General features: G+C 41.3%; 2 protein-coding genes across 2 annotated transcripts; one reads left to right on the top strand and one right to left on the bottom strand.

Moving 5' to 3' along the window:
* Positions 1-18,885: 18,885 nt before the first annotated feature.
* LOC127310684 (phosphatidylinositol N-acetylglucosaminyltransferase subunit P-like) lies at positions 18,886-19,785 on the top strand. The gene is made up of 3 exons (XM_051341337.2): positions 18,886-19,167; positions 19,249-19,367; positions 19,485-19,785. The coding sequence occupies exons 1-3, from the start codon at positions 18,944-18,946 to the stop codon at positions 19,640-19,642; spliced, it is 501 nt and encodes a 166-aa protein (XP_051197297.1). The 5' UTR covers positions 18,886-18,943; the 3' UTR covers positions 19,643-19,785.
* Positions 19,689-22,380, bottom strand: LOC127310673 (uncharacterized). Its single transcript, XM_051341327.2, has 4 exons — positions 21,909-22,380; positions 21,769-21,822; positions 20,717-20,842; positions 19,689-20,131 (listed from the first exon to the last, which is right to left on the bottom strand). Exons 1-4 carry the CDS (start codon positions 22,308-22,310, stop codon positions 19,961-19,963), a joined length of 753 nt encoding a protein of 250 aa, XP_051197287.1. The 5' UTR covers positions 22,311-22,380; the 3' UTR covers positions 19,689-19,960.
* Positions 22,381-22,608: the final 228 nt, after the last annotated feature.

Genomic DNA, 22,608 nt, shown 5'->3' with positions numbered 1-22,608 from the left:
AGATTGCATCTTGACTTGGATTTCGTGTTCGCGGTAGGAAATTTTTTGTTTTCTATGCAACGTTATCCTACAATCCGGCCTTCCGCTGCCTCTTTGCCTCTCTACATGTGTTGACTTGTCTTCTCGTCTTCCTGTCACACGTGAGAGGGGGTGTTGACATGTATAAAGATAAAGAGAAGAACTTCTTCTAGGACAACTTCAGATGTTTGGGAATACTTTACTCAAGAGGATACAAATTTGGTCCGGTGGCAGTATGTGGTTTTTGTGATCAAGTATACCAGTGTGACCGCTCATATCATGGAACTAGCACTTTAAGGAGTCATTTGCTATATCGTTGCCCCAGTTGTCCATTCACAGACCATGAGAGGCGAAGAAAAATGCCTTAACCAGATGAGCATAAATTCAGTGCAGAAGACTGTCGTCGAGCACTTGCTAAGATGATTATCATAGATGAATATCCCTTCAGTGCTATGGAAGGTGAAGGCTTCAGGGCATATTCAAAGACTCTTCAACCAGAATTTGAACCTCCTTCCCGTTACACAGTTGCTAGGGATTGTTTGAATTTGTACTTGGAAGAAAAATCAAAGCTGAAGGAAGTTTTGAGGAATCAGCGAGTCTGTTTGACGACGGACACCTGGACATCTGTTCAGAACATGAATTACATGAGCTTAACTGCACACTGGATCAACAGCCAGTGGCAACTCGAAAGGAAAGTGTTGAATTTCTGTTTCATAACTGATCATGCAGGTGATACTATTGGCAGAAAGGCAGAAGAATGTCTGCTAGAGTGGGATATTGGACAGATTTTTAGCCTGACCGTTGATAATGCTAATTCAAATAATACTACAGTTGAGTATTTGAAAACTGTTACCAAAGACTAGGAATCAACAATATCTGGCAATGAATTCTTGCATGTGAGGTGATGTGCTCACATTGTCAACCTGGTTGTGAAGGCAGGTTGGGAAGCTACAAATGCATCAGTCGCAAGAATTAGAACAGCAGTTCTATTTGCAAAATCATCACCGGGAAGGTTAGGGCTATTTAGGAAATGGGTGCTGAAGGAGAAGATCCCGGAGAAGAGTCTCTTTTCGCTTGATGTCGATACAAGATGGAATTCCACCTATCTTATGCTTGAGGATACAGTTCCATTCGAAAAAGCTTTCAAAAGATTAGGTGAAGAATCAAAATACTATTTATCATACTTCTCTAAAGTTGGTGGTCCTCCCACTCCCAATGACTGGTTGGAAGCCAGGAAGTTAATTCCAGTTTTCAAGCTTTTCTACAACGTGACAGTAAGATTCTCCGGACAACTTTATGTCACGTCTAGTAGCTTCTTTCATGATTTCCTATTGATGCACAATAAAATAGCAATGCTCATTCATGGGAAAGAGGAAGAAGCTATGCTAGGATCAATGGCAGAAAATATGAAGCGGAAATTTGATAAATATTGGGACAATCATGATGGGCTAAACCCGCTGCTATTTCTTGCCGTTGTTCTTGATCCTCGGTATAAAGTCAAATACTTGGACTTTTGCTTTTCCAATATTTATGATAAAGTCAAGGCAAAAAGTTTCACAAAAAAGGTTGAGGACAGTTTGACTAGGCTATTTGAATGGTACGCTCAAGCTGACTCAGTTCCAAGTGCTAGTGAGCCTCCTCATGCACCACCTATAGTCGATCTTGAAGAGTATGCTGACGACCCTAGAAGGTTATGGGCATCCAATTTTAAGGAACACTTGCAAGTCATAGAAACTAAGGCACCAAATACCGAATTGTCCAGATATTTGTCAGAGTTGTGTGAGCCTGATACCAAAGAATTTAACATTCTAACTTGGTGGAGAGAAGAAGGAGACAAGTATCCAACATTATCGAAGGTTGCGAAAGATGTGCTAGCTGTTCCTGTTTCAACAATTGCTTCTGAATCTAGTTTTAGCACTGGTGGCAGAGTAATCAATCCACAGAGGAGTTCATTGTCACCCAAGATGGTTGAAGCATTGATCTGTGGACAAAGTTGGTTGCGGTCATCATCCAACAAAATTGACATACGACAAACAATCGAAGATTTGCACAAGTATGAGGAACTTGCAAGAGGTATAGAACAAGATCCTAGCTCCTAGTCATGTTCGTATTTTGGACCTATAAGTAATACTGAATTTCCTATTATTTGAATTTGTTAGAGCTTGGTGCATTGGAGAGTGGAGAGACATGATGTCGACAAACGTATCAATGCATCAGGTATCAAAAGCCTACACTTTTCATTTCAAAATTCTGCCTTGTTATCCACTCCCTCCGTTCCTTTCTATAATGCCTATTGTTTTTTAGCATTTGTTTCAGAATATAAGAGTAAAGCTATGTTTTTTTTGCAAAGAACCCCTTCCACCGATTAGGTCAAGTCCAGAAAATCTGGAAACCGATCTGGTCATGTATTTCTGAGATCTGTTTTCAGTTTCCTATTTTGTCTGTGATATCGTTAGGGGGTTTTGTGTGAAAAAATGGTTCGCGCTAATTTCCGTGCCAAAAAATAATAGGCACTATAGAAAGGAACGGAGGGAGTAGTATTTAGCATCTATTGCTTGAGCCCAGGAAGCCTGTGACATAACTTAGCTCTAGATAATAACCTGGGTAGAAAGTCAAGAGGAATGTCTAGATATATAATCTGGGAGTAGAAAGCAAGTGTATATTTACCTCCCTGCCTAGTGTTCGCTCTGGCAGTAGCTTTTTTCTGAAGCGTCTCTGTACATTTAATTTTTTTCTAGAGTTCATTGAGTTTTGCGAAATTGCATAAGTTGATAGTTTGCTAAATTTGCGCATGTCTCGGGCCCTATGAACCATGTCTCGTCCATCTTATGAGCATTGAGCAGTAGGTAGTTCAATGCGGGAGCGGTGTTTTGGAACATGGGTCCATATGCTCTCTATATTTCGAAATGCATCTTACATACATTTTAAATTTTTAAAACAATTGAAACTAAAAGTTCGCATGTATATCTTCACGTGCTACGTGCTCATAAAGTCATTTCATAAAAAATCGACTTATCATGTAACGTGTGTAAAAAAGACAAAATTCAGTGCTAAAAATAATGCTTTTCACAAGATAAACTTTCTCTTTTTTATATAGATCACACAAAATATTGGTTTTTCGTGAAACTTGACGAACGCACGTATATTATGAAGATGTACATGTAGAAATTTTTGTCCAAATTTTTCGACATTTCGAAATATAAATTTTTAGTAGAGGGAGCATACGCACCCGGGAGCCGAATTGAATTTCCGGTTCAATGCTACTACTGATTTTTTTTCTCAATGTCCTGCTACTGAATCTTCTTGATCTTTTCAGGTTTGGAGGCTTTGCTACAACTTGACATGAACCACCATTTGAACGTGAAAGTGTTGAATCGTATGTTGTTGATGTGTTGTCGCCGAATGAGTTCGTGTCGTGTGCCTGCGTCCTTCCAGTTTCAAGCTTCTTTTTTTGTAATGCCATGAAGGAATGAAGCTTTGTAATACCATGAAGGAATGAAGTTCGTGTCGCCGAATGAAGTTTTCGCTGAAATAGTTATTTGTAGTATTGTTATGTTTTGCAAATTTATACGGATGCAATGCTAGAAATAAATTGAATTTTCAAGTTTAGATCTTGAATCCTGCAGATTTTTGAGAACTTTGTATGGATTAGCTATGAAGACTCAGCTAGCTAGTACGTTGCTACAGTTCATACTTTGTATGGAGTAGCTCAGTAGCTGTGAAGACTCATCTAGCTAGTACGTTGTTTTGGTTTCTTTCTCTTGGCCAGCGCATGTGTCGTGCTGTGGGATGGACATCTGATGTCACCCGGTGTCAACCCGTGCCAAACCGTGAAACCAACCCGCACCAAACCAGACACCACATCTAGCATCAACAGTTTACACCGCACCAAACCGTTCAGCAACAGTGGAAACGGTGCGGTTTGAGGAAACTGTCAAAACCAGTGGAAACCGAGAATGCACAGGTTGAGGCATACATTATTATTTAGCTTGAACATGGGTAGTTTGGGGGAGAGGGGGAGGGGCAGATGCCCCCTCCCCTATATTTGTATTGTGTAAGTCAGTTTTTTCAATTTTTAAATGATTCCAATCAAAATTTGATCGCATCACTCAACATAAAAGTTGTTTATTTAAATTGGTATACTCCCTCCGTTTCTAAATATAAGCCATATAGTGTTTTGAGAAAAAAATTCAGAATATAAGGTTTACGAGATTGCCCCACTTGTATGGAAAATATTTTTAGTGATTTGATTATATTTCCTTAGCTTATGCAAAGTACTCTATTAGCTCACCTTAATTGCCTAGGGTTAATCCCAGCCAAATATGGTGTAATTTTTCTAAAATCTGTGTTTCTCAATTTCTGTGTCAAAAACTATATGGCTTATATTTAGGACCGAAGGGGGTACTATTTATAAACGCAAGGTAATAGCAACATTTTTAAACAGAAGTAGAACCTATAAACATACCAAAAGTGAAATTTTATTTCCATCCAAAAGTCGTAAACAACAAAAGAGCTATAGCTTCTTTTTGAAAATCTTTCTTAGTTTCAGCACGATAAAAATGCTACACTTACGGGAGATTCGTACGAGATTTTTTTACGGGATGAGTTGGCAACCAGCGAGCGACCGCATGAGATCTTGCAAGAACTGGTGAAGGACTCTCTTCCAATCACTCAAGTCCATGTCGTGTCCGTAAACAAATCCCGTACAGATCTGCCCATGAGTATAGCATTTTTGCTTTTGAATATATCCTGCTCTATGTAGCACGCTCATACGAAACATATCTACTATTTTGTTGTTTCTAAAAGGACGAGATGTCGCCTAGAGGGGGGTGAATAGGCGTTTAAAAACTCTTGCGAATTTGGCTTGTAAGAATGCGGAATTAAACTAACGTTTAGTTTACAAGCACAAACCCTAAATATGCTAGGCTCAACTAAGTGCAACAACAACAACTAGAGCTAAGCAAGATAGGCACAATATATATAAACAACAAGTGATAGCAAGATATAATAGATACTTCAAGCTCGATGGCTATCACAAGGAAAGTAAGCTCGGGTATAGAAATAACCGATGCACGCGGAGACAAGGATGTATTCCCATGTTCCTTTCCTTTGCAAGAAGGTACGTCACGTTTGGAGGAGTGGAGGTCCCACGAAGGATTCTCCAACGTCACGAAGGCTCACCCTATTCTCCGAGCCACACCCACGAAGGATAATGGCCCTTTCCTTATGGTTATCTTTTCCTCCACTACGGAGATGGCAAGCTCCACACCCCCTTTGATACGTCCCAAACGTATCTATAATTTCTTATGTTCCATGCTACTTTTATGATGATACTCACATGTTTTATACACATTATATGTCATTATTATGCATTTTCCGGTACTAATCTATTGATGAGATGCCGAAGAACCAGTTGCTGTTTTCTGCTGTTTTTGGTTTCAGAAATCCTAGTAAGGAAATATTCTCGGAATTGGACGAAATCAACGCCCAGGGGCCTATTTTTCCACGAAGCTTCCAGAAGTCCGAAGAGGAAACGAAGTGGGGCCACGAGGTGGCCACACAACAGGGCGGCGCGGCCCAAGCCCTGGCCGCGCCGGCCTACTGTGTGGGCCCCTCGTGACGCCCCCTGACCTACCCTTACGCCTACATATAGTCTTCGTCGCGAAACCCCCAGTACCGAGAGCCACGATACGGAAAACCTTCCAGAAACACAGCCGCCGCCAATCCCATCTCGGGGGATTCAGGAGATCGCCTCCGGCACCCTGCCGGAGAGGGGAATCATCTCCCGGAGGTCTCTTCATCGCCATGATCGCCTCCGGATCGATGTTGAGTAGTCCACCCCTGGACTATGGGTCCATAGCAGTAGCTAGATGGTCGTCTTCTCCTCATTGTGCTATCATGTTAGATCTTGTGAGCTGCCTATCATGATCAAGATCATCTATTTGTAATGCTACATGTTGTGTTTGTTGGGATCCGATGAATATTGAATACTATGTCAAGTTGATTATCAATCTATCATATATGTTGTTTATGTTCTTGCATGCTCTCCGTTGCTAGTAGAGGCTCTGGCCAAGTTGATACTTGTGACTCCAAGAGGGAGTATTTATGCTCGATAGTGGGTTCATGCCTCCATTAAATCTGGGACAGTGACAGAAGTTCTAAGGTTGTGGATGTGCTGTTGCCACTAGGGATAAAACATCGATGCTTTGTCTAAGGATATTTGTGTTGATTACATTACGCACCATACTTAATGCAATTGTCTGTTGCTTGCAACTTAATACCGGAAGGGGTTCGGATGATAACCTGAAAGTGGACTTTTTAGGCATAGATGCATGCTGGATAGCGGTCTATGTACTTTGTCGTAATGCCCTGATTAAATCTCATAGTACTCATCATGATATATGTATGTGCATTGTTATGCCTTCTTTATTTGTCAATTGCCCAACTGTAATTTGTTCACCCAACATCTGTTTATCTTATGGGAGAGACACCACTAGTGAACTGTGGACCCCGGTCCTATTCTTTACATCTGAAATACAATCTACTGCAATTGTTCTTTACTGTTCTTCGCAAACAATCATCATCTTCCACACAATACGTTTAATCCTTTGTTTTCAGCAAGCCGGTGAGATTGACAACCTCACTGTTACGTTGGGGCAAAGTACTTTGATTGTGTTGTGCAGGTTCCACGTTGGCGCCGGAATCCCTGGTGTTGCGCCGCACTACACTCCGCCACCAACAACCTTCAACGTGCTTCTTGGCTCCTCCTGGTTCGATAAACCTTGGTTTCTTTCTGAGGGAAAACTTACTGTTGTGCACATCACACCTTCCTCTTAGGGTTCCCAACGGACGTGTGTCTCACGCGCATCAAGACTGTTTTCTGGCGCCGTTGCCGGGGAGATCAAGACACGCTGCAAGGGGAGTCTCCACTTCCAATCTCTTTACTTTGTTTTTGTCTCGCTTTACTTTATTTACTACTTTGTTTGCTGCACTAAATCAAAAACACAAAAAAAATTAGTTGCTAGCTTTACTTTATTTACTATCTTGTTTGCATTCTCTATATTAAAAACACAAAAAAATTAGTTACTTGCATTTACTTTATCTAGTTTGCTTTATTTACTATTGCTAAAATGAATACTCCTGAAAACACTAAGTTGTGTGACTTCACAAACACTAATAATAATGATTTCTTATGCACACCTATTGCTCCACCTGCTACTACATTAGAATTCTTTGAAATTAAACCTGCTTTACTGAATCTTGTTATGAGAGAGCAATTTTCTGGTGTTAGTTCTGATGATGCTGCTGCCCATCTTAATAATTTTGTTGAACTTTGTGAAATGCAAAAGTATAAGGATGTAGATGGTGATATTATAAAATTGAAATTATTTCCTTTCTCCTTAAGAGGAAGAGCTAAAGATTGGTTGCTATCTTTGCCTAAGAATAGTATTGATTCATGGACTAAATGTAAAGATGCTTTTATTGGTAGATATTATCCTCCCGCTAAAATTATATCTTTGAGAAGTAGCATAATGAATTTTAAGCAATTGGATAATGAACATGTTGCTCAAGCATGGGAGAGAATGAAATCTTTGGTAAAGAATTGCCCAACCCATGGACTAACTACTTGGATGATCATCCAAACCTTCTATGCAGGATTGAATTTTTCTTCGCAGAACCTATTGGATTCAGCTGCTGGAGGTACCTTTATGTCCATCACTTTGGGGGCGGCGACAAAGCTTCTTGATAATATGATGATAAATTACTCTGAATGGCACACTGAAAGAGCTCCACAAGGTAAGAAGGTAAATTCTGTTGAAGAAACCTCCTCCTTGAGTGATAAGATTGATGTGATTATGTCTATGCTTGTGAATGGTAGATCTAATGTTGATCCAAATAATGTTCCTTTAGCTTCATTGGTTGCTCAAGAAGAAAATGTTGATGTGAACTTCATTAAAAGTAATAATTTCAACAACAATGCTTATAGGAACAATTCTGGTAACAACTATAGGCCATATCCTTCTGCTAATGGTAATGGTTATGGTAATTCTTATGGTAATTCTTACAACAATAATAGGAATGTACCCCCTGGTCTTGAAGCCATGCTTAAAGAATTTATTAGTACACAAACTTCTTTTAACAAATCTGTTGAGGAAAAGCTTGATAAAATTGATATTCTTGCTTCTAAGGTTGATAAGCTTGCCTCTGATGTTGATCTTTTAAAATTGAAAGTTATGCCTAATAAGGATAATGAAAATAAGATTGTTACTACAGCAAATGCCATCCAAGTTAGAATTAATGAGAATATAAGATTGATGGCTGAATTGCATGCTAGGTGGGAAAGAGAAGAAAATGAAAAACTTGCTAAAGAGAATAATGTAGCTAAAGTTTGGACTATTACCACCACTAGTAATGATAATGATTCACACGTCGCTAAACCTCCTACTATCAATGGTAAAATAATTGGTGTTGGCAATGTTTCTACTCCTAGTGCAAAGCGTGCAAAATTGCCTGAAACTGCTAAAACTGCTGAAACTGCTTGTGATAAAACTGCTGAATTTTTTTCCAACATTGGGGACAATGATCCCATTGCTGTAGGTCATAATGATTTAGACTTTGATGATTGTCACATCTCTGAAGTTATAAAGTTCTTACAAAAACTTGCTAAAAGTCCCAATGCTATTGCTATAAATTTGGCCTTTACAAAACATATTACAAATGCTCTCATAAAAGCTAGAGAAGAGAAACTAAAACTTGAAACTTCTATTCCTAGGAAGTTAGAAGATGGTTGGGAGCCTACCATTAAGATGAGGGTCAATGATTTTGATTGTAATGCTTTATGTGATCTTGGTGCAAGTATTTCTGTTATGCCTAAGAAAATCTATGATATGCTTGACTTGCCACCATTGAAAAATTGTTATTTGGATGTTAATCTTGCTGATAATGCTATAAAGAAACCTTTGGGGAGGATTGATAATGTTCGTATTATGGTTAACAATAACCTTGTCCCCGTTGATTTTGTTGTCTTGGATATTGAATGCAATGCATCTTGTCCCATTATATTGGGAAGAGCTTTTCTTCGAACTGTTGGTGCTGCCATTGATATGAAGGAAGGTAATATTAAATATCAATTTCCTCTCAAGAAAGGTATGGAACACTTCCCTAGAAAGAGAATGAAGTTACCTTAGGATTCTATTATTAGAACAAATTATGATGTCGATGCTTCATCTCTTGATAATACTTGATACATACTTTCTGCGCCTAGCTGAAAGGCGTTAAAGAAAAGCGCTTATGGGAGACAACCCATTATTTTACTTCTGCACTTTGTTTTATATTTGAGTCTTGGAAGTTGTTACTACTGTAGCAACATCTCCTTATCTTTATTTTATTGCATTGTTGTGCCAAGTAAAGTCTTTGATAGTAAAGTCAATACTAGATTTGGATTACTGCGCAGAAACAGATTTCTTGCTGTCACGAATTTGGGTATGGTTCTCTGTAGGTAACTCATAAAAATCTGCCAATTTACGTGATATGTACGCAACTTTCATTCAATTTGGGCATTTTCATCTGAGCAAGTCTGGTGCCTCTAAAAAATTCGTCTTTACGGACTGTTCTGTTTTGACAGATTCTGCCTTTTATTTCGCATTGCCTGTTTTGCTATGTTTGATGGATTTCTTTGTTCCATTAACTTTCAGTAGCTTTGTGCAATGTCTAGAAGTGTTAAGAATGATTATGTCACCTCTGAATATATGAATTATGCACTGACCCTCTAATGAGTTTTTTTAAAGTTTGGTGTGGAGGAAGTTTTCAAGGGTCAAGAGAGGAGGATGATACAATATGATCAAGAAGAGTGAAAAGTCTAAGCTTGGGGATGCCCCCGTGGTTCATCCCTGCATATTTTAAGAAGACCCAAGCGTCTAAGCTTGGGGATGCCCAAGGCATCCCCTTCTTCATCGACAACATTATCAGGTTCCTCTAGTGAAACTATATTTTTATTCCGTCACATCTTATGTGCTTTGCTTGGAGCGTCTATTTGTTTTTATTTTTGTTTTGTTTGAATAAGATCGGATCCTAGCATTCTTTGTTTGGGAGAGAGACACGCTCCGCTGTTTCGTATGAACACATATGTTCTTAGCTTTATCTTTAATGTTCATTGCGAAAGTTGGACTATTTCATTCATTGTTATATGGTTGGAAATGGAAAATGCCGCATGTGGTAAATGGTATAATGTCTTGAATAATGTGATACTTGGCAATTGTTGTGCTCATATAGATCATGTTTAAGCTCTTGCATCATGTACCTTGTACCTATTAATGAATAACTACATAGAGCTTGTTAAAATTTGGTTTGCATGATTGATCTCTAGAGTCTAGATATTTTCTGGTTAAGGTGTTTGAACAACAAAGAGACAATGTAAAGTCTTATAATAGTTACAATATGTTCATATGTGAGCTTTGCTGCACCATTTCATACTTGAGTTTGCTTCAAACAACCTTGCTAGTCTAGCCTTGTATTGAGAGGAATTCTTCTCGTGCATCCAAATCCTTGAGCCAAATACTATGCCATTTGTGTCCACCATACCTACCTACCACATGGTATTTCTCCGCCATTCCAAAGTACATTACTTGAGTGCTACCTTTAAATTTCCATTCTTTGCCTTTACAATATATAGCTCATGGGACAAATAGCCTTAAAAACTATTGTGGTGAAGAATATGTACTTATGTATCTTATTTCTTAATAAGTTGCTTGTTGAGCGGTAACCATGTTTCTGGGGACGCCATCAACTTTTACCTTTGTTGAATATCATGTGAGTTTCTATGCATGTTCGTCTTGTCTGAAGTAAGAACGATTTTCATGATCAAATGATTTGAGTATGCATACTGTTAGAGAAGAACATTGGGCCGCTAACTAAAGCCATGATTCATGGTGGAAGTTTCAGTTTGGACACAAAACCTCAATCTCTTATGAGAATATTACCTGTTGTTGAATGCTTAAGCATTAAAAGAGGAGTCCATTATCTGTTGTCTATGTTGTCCCGGTATGGGTGTCTAAGTTGAGAATGATCAAAAGCGAGAAATTCAATGCGAACCTTCTCCTTAGACCCTTGTACAGGCGGCATAGAGGTACCCCTTTGTGACACTTGGTTGAAACATATGCCATGCAATGATAATCCGCGTTAATCCAAGCTAATTAGGACAAGGTGCGAGCACTATTAGTATACTATGCATGAGGCTTGCAACTTATAGGATGTCTTATACATAACACATATGATTTATTACTACCGTTGATAAAATTGTTTCTTGTTTTCAAAATGAAAAGCTCTAGCAAAAATATAGTAATCCATGCTTCCCTCTGCGAAGGGCCTATCTTCTACTTTATTGTTGAGTCAGTTTACCTATTCTTTCTATCTTAGAAGCAAACACTTGTGTAAACTGTGTGCATTGATTCTTACATGTTTACCTATTGCACTTGTTATATTACTTTGTGTTGACAATTATCCATGAGATATACATGTTGAAGTTGAAAGCAACCGCTGAAACTTATATCTTCCTTTGTGTTGCTTCAATGCCTTTACTTTGAATTTATTGCTTTATGAGTAACTCTTATGCAAGTCTTATTGATGCTTGTCTTGAAAGTATTATTCATGAAAAGTCTTTGCTATATGATTCATTTGTTTACTCATTATCTTCATCATTGTTTCGAATCGCTGCATTCATCTCATATGCTTACAATAGTATGATCAAGATTATGATAGCATGTCACTTCAGAAATTATTTTTGTTATCGTTTACCTACTCGAGGGCGAGTAGGAACTAAGCTTGGGGATGCTTGATACGTCCCAAACGTATCTATAATTTCTTATGTTCCATGCTACTTTTATGATGATACTCACATGTTTTATACACATTATATGTCATTATTATGCATTTTCCGGCACTAACCTATTGACGAGATGCCGAAGAGCCGATTCTTTGTTTTCTGCTGTTTTTGGTTTCAGAAATCCTAGTAAGGAAATATTCTCGGAATTGGACGAAATCAACGCCCAGGGGCCTATTTTTCCACGAAGCTTCCAGAAGTCCGAAGAGGAAACGAAGTGGGGCCACGAGGTGGCCACACAACAGGGCGGCGCGGCCCAAGCCCTGGCCGCGCCGGCCTACTGTGTGGGCCCCTCGTGACGCCCCCTGACCTACCCTTCCGCCTACATATAGTCTTCGTCGCGAAACCCCCAGTACCGAGAGCCACGATACAGAAAACCTTCCAGAGACGCAGCCGCCACCAATCCCATCTCGGGGGATTCATGAGATCGCCTCCGGCACCCTGCCGGAGAGGGGAATCATCTCCCGGAGGTCTATTCATCGCCATGATCGCCTCCGGATCGATGTGTGAGTAGTCCACCCCTGGACTATGGGTCCATAGCAGTAGCTAGATGGTCGTCTTCTCCTCATTGTGCTATCATGTTAGATCTTGTGAGCTGCCTATCATGATCAAGATCATCTATTTGTAATGCTACATGTTGTGTTTGTTGGGATCCGATGAATATTGAATACTATGTCAAGTTGATTATCAATCTATCATATATGTTTTTTTATATTCTTGCATGCTCTCCGTTGCTAGTAGAGGCTCTGGCCAAGTTGATACTTGTGACTCCAAGAGGGAGTATTTATGCTCGATAGTGGGTTCATGCCTCCATTAAATGCAGGACGATGTGAGAAAGTTCTAAGGTTGTGGATGTGCTGTTGCCACTAGGGATAAAACATCGATGCTTTGTCTAAGGATATTTGTGTTGATTACATTACGCACCATACTTAATGCAATTGTCTGTTGCTTGCAACTTAATTCCGGAAGGGGTTCGGATGATAACCTGAAAGTGGACTTTTTAGGCATAGATGCATGCTGGATAGCGGTCTATGTACTTTGTCGTAATGCCCTGATTAAATCTCATAGTACTCATCATGATATATGTATGTGCATTGTTATGCCTTCTTTATTTGTCAATTGCCCAACTGTAATTTGTTCACCCAACATCTGTTTATCTTATGGGAGAGACACCACTAGTGAACTGTGGACCCCGGTCCTATTCTTTACATCTGAAATACAATCTACTGCAATTGTTCTTTACTGTTCTTCGCAAACAATCATCATCTTCCACACAATACGTTTAATCCTTTGTTTTCAGCAAGCCGGTGAGATTGACAACCTCACTGTTACGTTGGGGCAAAGTACTTTGATTGTGTTGTGCAGGTTCCACGTTGGCGCCGGAATCCCTGGTGTTGCGCCGCACTACACTCCGCCACTAACAACCTTCAACGTGCTTCTTGGCTCCTCCTGGTTCGATAAACCTTGGTTTCTTTCTGAGGGAAAACTTACTGCTGTGCACATCACACCTTCCTCTTGGGGTTCCCAACGGACGTGTGTCTCACGCGCATCACCCTTCACAGGCTCCACGAAGGAGAAGCCCGAACCTCTTCACAATCTTCCTTGAAGAGATCATCGGAGCACCAACCGCCAAGCCAACTAGGAGGTCTCCCTCCAAGAGTAACAAGCTCACGGTCTCTCACTCGAACTAATCGTGGTGGAGAGCTCAACACTATGCAATGATGCAAAGCAAGAACACTAGAGGTGTTCAAATCCTTCACACTCAAATCTCACCAAAGCAACAAATGCTAGGATGAGATTAGAGAGGAAGAACAAATAGGAAATCAACAAATGACTCCAAGATCTAGATCTAAAGAGTTCCCCTCACTTAGAGGAGAGATGGATTGGTGGGGATTGTAGATCTAGATCTCCTCTCTTAGATCCCTCAAGAATGAGCAAGAATCATGGGGGGAAACAAGAGAGAGGGCAAGTTCTTCAAAGTCAACAATGGAGGAGAGAGAGTGGAAGAACTTATCAAGCCCAAGTTGGAAGAAGGGCTATTTATAGCCTAAGAGCAAATATAACCGTTGGGGAAAAGTTGGGCTAAGTCAACCGTCGAGGAGGCCGGTCAACCGGTCCTGGGGCCGGGCCGTCCGGTCCAGGGGCCGGTCAGACCGAGCCACAGGCCGGACCCGGCCGGTCCTAACCGGACCAGCACCGGGTGAAGCTGGAAAGCTTACTGGATAGAGCCCGGTTGGCACCAGTCCAGGGGCCGGTTTGAACCGGGCCATCCGGTGGGACGGCCGGTCACGCCGGGCTAGAAATCGGGCCAGCATGAAAGCATGTTGTACAAAAACTGTGATAACTTTTGTGTCCGGACCCCGATTGACATGAAACCAATTTTGTTGGAAAGATAACGAAGAAATATGGAGACTCCTCACAGGATATTTTTAGATGTTTTTAGAGAGGGAGTCTCCCACCGTTAAGAAATGGTGAAGACATCCAAACTCGAAAACGCAATAGAAGATGCATGCGGATTCTGTTTTCGATGAACTTGGGCTTGTTGTAAAGCTAGCAAAAAGCTCAAGAACCTCTCACAGAGAAACACCAAGAAGCAATAGGGATATGCAAAGTATGCAAAGGATTGAGCTCCCTAAGACGATGTGATCAAGTTACCCAACCGAAATCCCCTCTTGATAGTGCGGCTATCTATCCTATAATCCGGTCTCCCATCAACCACCTTGAGACCGGTAAAAGGAAAACCTATCAAGGTCATACCTTTGCCTTGCGCATCCCGCTTGATCTTGATGATAACTCTTCAAGCTCCACTCAAGCCGGAATGCCTCACTTGATCATCGTTACTTCGTGAAGACTCACAAATGCTCCCCCATACACCATGATGGGAAAGCTCCATTGATGCACATCTTCACGTGTCCATTATCACCAAATGGACGGCAAGCTTCAAGCATATGATCCTCTTGAGATGCTCAACTTGAACTTGCCCAACTCAACCTTGATGATGATCACCACTTGATGTCATCCTCTCATGGGCTATATGAGATCTCCCTTTTGATGCATGCCCATGGAAAGATACCTAACCCATATAGACAACACAAGGGCACATATATGATGGGTTAGTTCATAAAGCATAATTGACAAGGCTTACCATACCACATGACTTCACGTGGTACAATCTTCATGCTTCATGTGTTGACCAAACTTGAATCTATTCTTCACTCTTTGTATTGGTCAACCTTGTATCTTGTCATGCTCTATTATACTATCTTGAGGTGTATAAAGAATTCTTCATTTGCTTGCATGCTCTAAATCTTAGTCAACCATAGTCCAACTTATGAGACTATCATGACACCGACTTAGAGCCATAGCTTGAATTCTTCACTTGGAATCAAGCACTCAAGATCTTGATCATTCATTGCTTATCACATAAGCTAGAGCATGGCTAATATTGAGTTCCACATAAGAACTCCATCTTCATTTCTTCTTCTTGATCATATCACATATATATGTCTTCAAATCGATGATCTTGAGGCCAATACTCAAGGTATATATTTATCTTCATGGCATCCATACTTGAATCCAACACATGGACTACAACTAGTACATATGAAATATTCCTTCATATAAACTTAATGAAAATATTAGTCCATAGGGATTGTCATTAATTACCAAAACCACACATAGGGGCAATATACCCTTACAGTTTCTAATGTTATTATTCATGATACTTGATAATTTTTATTCTATTTATTGGGACTAACATATTAATAGTTGTAAAAGTGCACATGTTTTTTAAGTACACTTTGATATGTAAGGATTGCATGTATATTAGACTAATCACGAAGTATCCTCTCTCGTTGTGTTGAAATTTGGAATTTTTCAAAATTTATCCCTCATAGACTTGTTCTTCAAGATCGCCAAAAGACTTTGGAAATATGATATCAAATAAAATAAATCAAGACATGAGAGTTGTGTGCCTCTTTCAAAATTTTCGTTTTCCTATTTAAACATCTAAATCTCAGTTCTTATGGGAGAAAAAAGTATGATTTACTTAATAGAAAATAATGAACATTGTATACACATAAGAACATACGTGAATATATGTAGTTTTTATCAAAAATAAAGGCGGAGCAGCTGCCCCATCTTGCCCTAAGGGGAGCTCCGCCCCTGGATGTGCATGGTCGTGTTGTCCCATGAATGACAAAAGGAGAATATTGTAGGCAACCTCGTCACCGATGAGTCGAGGCATTTTACATTAGATTTTTACTCTCTTCATCTCAGTGCCCTCAAAGTAGTAACCCTCAAAGCCAATTTAAGGGTCGAGAAAACGCGAATTTGAAAGCCCAAAACGGCCGGCGCAGATCAGTGCCCACAAACCAACCATCAAAACAGAATATCAGTGCCCTCAAACCAACCCTTAAAACAGAATATTCTGCTTTGAGGGTTGGATTGAGGGCACTGATCTGCGCCCCGGCCTTCAAACCCTCAAGACGGGATTTCAACAGTTTCTTCAGAATTTCATACAACAGCCAACAATAACAATTTACAGCACATAATAATCATTATACCTATCATAAAACACCAGCAAATAATAGTTTCAAACACACATAATAAGTCGACTTATTACAACAATGTTTTCTGCAAATTACAATAATAGTTCGAAGCAAATAGAACCTGAATAAGTGTTCGAAGCAAATGAAACAATAATTAATTCAATGTAAATTGTGGATAGAGGGAACAATAATTACCGATAAAACTTATGTGCACAAATAAATCTATTTAAATGAATAAATAGGAAAAAGGAACAACTATAAGCCCACAAGGTAAAATAAAAAATCCTAACGACAACACTGAATATAGTTCCCAAACGGATCGAACTTTCTTGGTACTTGAGATAGAAAAAACCTTGCTTGCCACTACTTGAGATAAAATAAACCTCCTTAGATATTGACAGGATCACACTTGCATTCATGATCCAGCAAAAGAACTAGACCTAAATTCCATAGCTGGCGTCATGGTGGCATCATGGTCGTTTGGCGTCATGGTGGCATCGACGGCAGGTCTTGCAAGGTTAATGCGTTGATCTCTCTTGAAGATGGAGTCGAGGAAGACGGCGGGAGCAACTCCTATGGCGTGTGCATTGGCGTGCGCTGAGAGTCTGTTTGACTGGATGTGTTTCTCACCTGCTATTGGGCGGTCTGAGAAGGCATTTAGTTTTGGATGATTTAAGTTGGTGTATTGTCACCCTCTTCATCCCACTGTAGGTATAGTAAGGTTGCTTCGAGTTTGATCTTTTGTATTTTTTCTTGTAAGGTTTCGTGAATAATCTAATAAAAAAAGCCGTGTGCATCCTTTGGATGCATAAGCTGGGGCGATATTTCCTCCATTTCGAAAAAAAAACCTTAAATTCCATAGCTACATGACCTACATTAACTGTGTAAGAGTCTTCAAGCGGGCGAACCCACGAATCTCGTTATTGTTCAACGGTCGTGGCCACCCAATGCTTCGTGGTTGCAATGTACTCCCATTTATTCCAATTTTTTTTTGAAGTTCTAGCTTTATTCTAAGCCAAACTATCTTGAATTTAATTTTGTTTGTATAAAAAATATATCACCATCTACCACACCAATTTAGTTCTACTAGGTTCATCATACAATATAAGTTCATATTATATAGATTTGTCGTTATAGATATTGACACATTTTCTCATAATTTCGGTCAAACGTAGAGCTTGGACAAACCTAAAACGGAAACTATTTTGTTTGAAATGAAAGGAGTAGAACTTAACCTTTAAATGGACTGACATAAGACAGGGATACGCACATTTCAAATCACAGTTGTGTGCTTTGCGACCGCACACGAACAAATTCCAATTCAAGTCCAAGAGGCATTCGGATTTGATAAATTCAGTTGTTGTGACCGATTCAGTTCTGAAAATCCGTGATCAACCATATATCTGCGTCTTATAATAGGACGTCACTACAACACTTAAAGACCATGAAAAGTTTATGACGTACTTATAGTATGTCAAACAGAAAATGAATTGTACGTAGACTGGATATAATGGCAACATATGTATATTTTCTCCACCTGCAATGCTGCCAACTATAGCAAATAATAATAGGCATAATTAGCTTGACTTTTATCAGAGAAGTTAGTAGACAGTACCGTGCACCAACTATTTTCAGGTGAGCTGAACATCTACCACAGGTCACTACTCACCACAGATACTCACCACAGATGATGGTTTGGTTAGAAAAGAAGTGGAGCGAGCTTTTGAGATTTTGGAAGCCTAATTTGCGATTGTGAGAGGACCGTTGAAGTTTTGGCATCAAGATATACTTTGGTAGATCATAAATGCGTGTGTGATCATGCATACCATGATAATTGATAATGAGCGTGAAAAAAAAAAGATGTATGTCGTGTATGACTTGGTGGCCACGTAGAGGTGGAGATCGAGTGAAGCGCTTTGTTGAGGCATACCATCACATTCGAAATGCGGATGTGCAAGTGGATCTTTAGAAGGTTATCGGCAAACACTAAAATTATTATCTCTATGTAATGTAGTTATATTTGATAAACTCTATGTTGTTTTTAGGTTGATTCGTGTGCTACTTGATAAAATATTTATATTGCAAATGTTATAATTTAGTACTATTTATTTTCAATTTGTTCAGATTTATTTTAGACGGTGTTCAACACTATATGTTTCATATGTATATATGCAATTTTTCATGTGTGTCATGGCAGGCGGTGATGTATTTTACATCATTTGACATTTTTCGTGATATATGTTTCTGCCAATGTGATGTAAAACATTTTACATCACCACTCTTTTTGATTATAGAGATGATCCGACACTAGCGGTCAGATCCATGTCTTTTTTTTTTCTTTTCTTTTTTTTTGCGAATCATCAGGTGCCATGTCTATTTTACCTGCCAACAACGTCGAATGGGCATTTCTCTTGACGCCTTTCCAATTTTGGGCTTCTTTTCTTGACATGGGCTTTCACCTGCACATTGTTTTTCTCAGTCCCTCCGCGCGAGCACCATGCGACCTGCTGGCGGCACGACGGAGTCCTCGTCGGTGGCGCGGTGGCGGAGTCCCAGGCAGGCGGCTACGGAAAGAGGCCGCCGTACCAGGCCCTCGGAGCCGGAGGCGTACGGCTTCGTCGGATCCATCGCTGCGGTCGCCGCCGCGCTCGCGTACCTCGCGTGGGCGTACGCACCGGAGCCGTGGCTCCACCACATCGGCGTTACCTACTACCCCAACAAGTACGCGTCTCCTCCTTTCCTTGTATCACGAATTGAGCAATGTCACCTGTGCTGCTGCTGACTGCTGTCCGTCCTTCTCAGGCACTGGGCGGTGGCCGTTCCGGCGTTCGTGCTGGTGGCCGTGGCGCAGGTCATGGTCCTCTACGTAGCATCCAACTTCCTGCTCGCTCCTCCGCCGGCTTCCTTTGACACCATCTCCGGTGAGAACCCAGACCTTCTTGCCCCAAAAAAAGGGAAACAAAATTCAAATGTCCAGCTATGGTCGTTTCAAATGTCCAGCAACCTCATTTACTGACGATCCGCGGATCCTTCGTCAGATGAACACGCCCGTGATCCAGCGTCGTCTTCCCCAGCAACGGGAGCGGACCAACCCGTCGAGCCCATCTCAGACATCGGCATTGACAGGATGAACCATCTCATGTTTGGCGATGAAGGCAGCCGCTTCATTCAGTTCCAAGAGGACGGACTCGACTGAACACACAATTCTGTAGCAGTACTTTTAGCCGATTGCTGTGCACGAGTTTTGTTTTGCCTTTCCAAGTTCCATTACTGAAGTGGCATTCGCATGCCCTACAAATTACAGTACAGCTGCTCACTACTGCAACATACAATTATGTACGTACCAAGTAATGCACCATCATCTGGTAACGAGCGTATAATGTACAACACACCTAAACAGAAAACAGCCGCACATACAAAACGGCTCACCGATTCCCAGGCTGGAACATAGTCTTCTCATTTTCTTGCGTCCCCTGATTAGCCGTGTGAAGTGGAAGAACAGCACGCATGTTCATCATTTCTCCTCGAACTCCACGTCGATTACATCAGGCCCTGAGCTTCTTGAGCGGCCAGCCCCGCCAGAGGACCCGTTGTTCGGCTGCCACACTATGTTTTGGCAGTTCATGCACCGGATTACTTGGTTGCGGTAGCCCACAAACCGTCTTTTACATGCTGGGCATGATCCCTGCAAGTGAAACTTACAAGATAAGTGACCCCTAGTATAATAGCCGATTACTGCCGAAGAACCAAATGATGGCAGTGATGCTGCAGATGATTAATTTCTTCAACCATCAACGAACACACGTGATAACCCTAAACTGTGATGCAAGTATGACTGTATGAGGACCGACATGCTAAAGTGGTATGCTACATCTAAAAAAGCAGCCATGTCTGCTGTTTGCATTTAGGCTTTGGACTACTCTCTTACAATGCAACAGTAACCAAATCCGAGTAACAGATGTGGTATTAAAATATAGCACCAAGTTTAAACTGATGAAATCCTAAGTCTTACAGACAAACACTCAAGGGGATTGAGCAAACTTCCTAGCTTCTAACAGTTCTACAAAGATAACTCCTAGCTTCTGATTCTAAGTCCTACAGACAAAAACTCAAGGGGATGGAACATAACTCCTAGCTTGTAAAAATTATACGAAGATCATATAAACCAACCACACCCAGTAACACATAGGGTGCTGCAGATCCCCTTTTGGAGTAATTCATCTAAACTGAGGAAAACATACTTAATTCAGAAAGAAAGATGACCATTTACCTCAATAGCAACCCTGTTAGCAAAGGACCCCAGGAGAAGAGGAGCAGCAAATGGTAGCACAAATGTACTGAAGATGAAAATCCTGAAGAGCCACCCCGACAGTGCAAGCCAAACAAAAAGGAGTGTCTGCATCAAAATAAGGTATGTATACATTATTATTGCAGCATAATATTGAAGTAGACAAATACTCCCTCCGTTCCATTTGTTGTCGCTGATTTAGTACAAAGTTCTACTAAATCAGCGAGAACTAATAAGGAACGGAGGACGTACTGGATATGAGAAGGTACTCAAAGTTAGCACTACTTATAACATTTGGTCATATGACCTGGTTTCTTGGATAAGACAGCTGAAATGAAGGTGTGGCTAATAAAACTCTATAGTAGGAAAATTTCTCCTAGATTGCCCCAATAATTACTTAATTGGAAATCTAGTACTAACATAAATGAATTGCCAATACACAGGTTATAGTCTCACTCGTTTCCATATGTTCATATTCTTACATCTTATTAGGCATATGCAAATGAGTTCCACAGACGCTATTTTCAAGTGGCTAAGTCGCACGATTCACCTTCGCACTCCTGATCTCCTAGAGGATCTTATGATCATTCTATTGTTAAAGTGGCCATGTAATTTCGGGAAGGAATCCAAGTGCTGACAGAAAAGGCTAGTAGTTTATCGTCATGCAACAAGCATCGGGCTTGAGAAAGTGAATCACTACTGGGAAAGTGGGAATCCATCCACACTAATTCGTGACCAATATCAAAGTCACCGCAATACGTCAACCCTGCAACATAATTGACCTTAATTGAACAGAGTATTCCTGCACAATTAGCAACACCGTGCAGCTAGCAAGCTAACAAGAGTTTTGCTAAACTAGATCGGAATTCTGGAAGAAACAAGTACATCTCAAAAGGATTATGGGACGTAATACATTTCACATATCATTAGCAAAATCTACGCACTGACGATCTACATGATTACATGTCCAGCATGAAGCACTTAAACTAGAACTAGTATAGTAAGTTAATCTCACAAGCTACCAGTGAACTCACACTCAAAGCTCTCCCGATAGGAGTCGACAGCAAGTCACTCAGCTCCCTCCGATACTGCACACCAAAGCACAAATTAGCCCCAAATCGAGCCAACAAACAGGTGCTAAAACGAAATAAGCCTGAGGGACAGCCATACGTACCCTTGGGAAGTTGCGGGAGAAGTCGACGGAGAAGGAGCGCCACCGCCGGCCGACGCCGAGCTCGGCGTCGATCTCAGCGGCGCGCTCCCGCGCCGCGCGCGTGGCCTCCGCCACGCGCCGCGAGATCGAGTACTGCACGTCGAGGCGCTTCGCGGTCTGCCGCGCCTCGAAGGCGAGCCGCTCGGCCCCCTCGTTGGCGCCCCTCCAAGCGCGCCGCAGGAGGCCGTCGAGGTCGGCGTTGCCGAAGAAGGCCCGCGGGGAGACCGTCGAGGCCCGCCGGAGCTGGATACGGCGAGCGGGAACGGCGGAGCGCGATAGGTGGAGGAGGCGGCCGGGGCTGCCCCCGGTTGACGGCGGCGGTGGGGGGTGATGCCACCGAGGAGGCGCGAGCGTGGACGCCATTCCGGCGCGTGCGACGGGGAGAGGGCGTCGCGTCGTGCCGAGATTTTGTGCGGATGGGGTCGGTCGGTTTGTGGGCCGGGTTGAGTTGAGCCCTCCTCTCTCGGGCCCTCATTTTAAGGAAAAGCCAGATTTTTAGTTCTGTTTGTTTGGGCCAGAAGAACATTGCATGGGCTTCGTTTAAGGCTCTTCTTTTAATGATGTTTAAGACGCAGTGATCGGGCTTTTGTCTTTCGTTAGAAAAAGGCTGACATTCGTCAAGGAGGAGGTCTGCCTTGTGTCAGTTTTTCCTTATTTTCTA

This window comes from Lolium perenne, chromosome 1 (assembly GCF_019359855.2).
Source record: "Lolium perenne isolate Kyuss_39 chromosome 1, Kyuss_2.0, whole genome shotgun sequence".
In the NCBI taxonomy this organism is placed as follows: Eukaryota; Viridiplantae; Streptophyta; class Magnoliopsida; order Poales; family Poaceae; genus Lolium; species Lolium perenne.
Note: the sequence above shows the minus strand (reverse complement) of the source record. Positions and strands in the feature narration are given on the sequence as shown.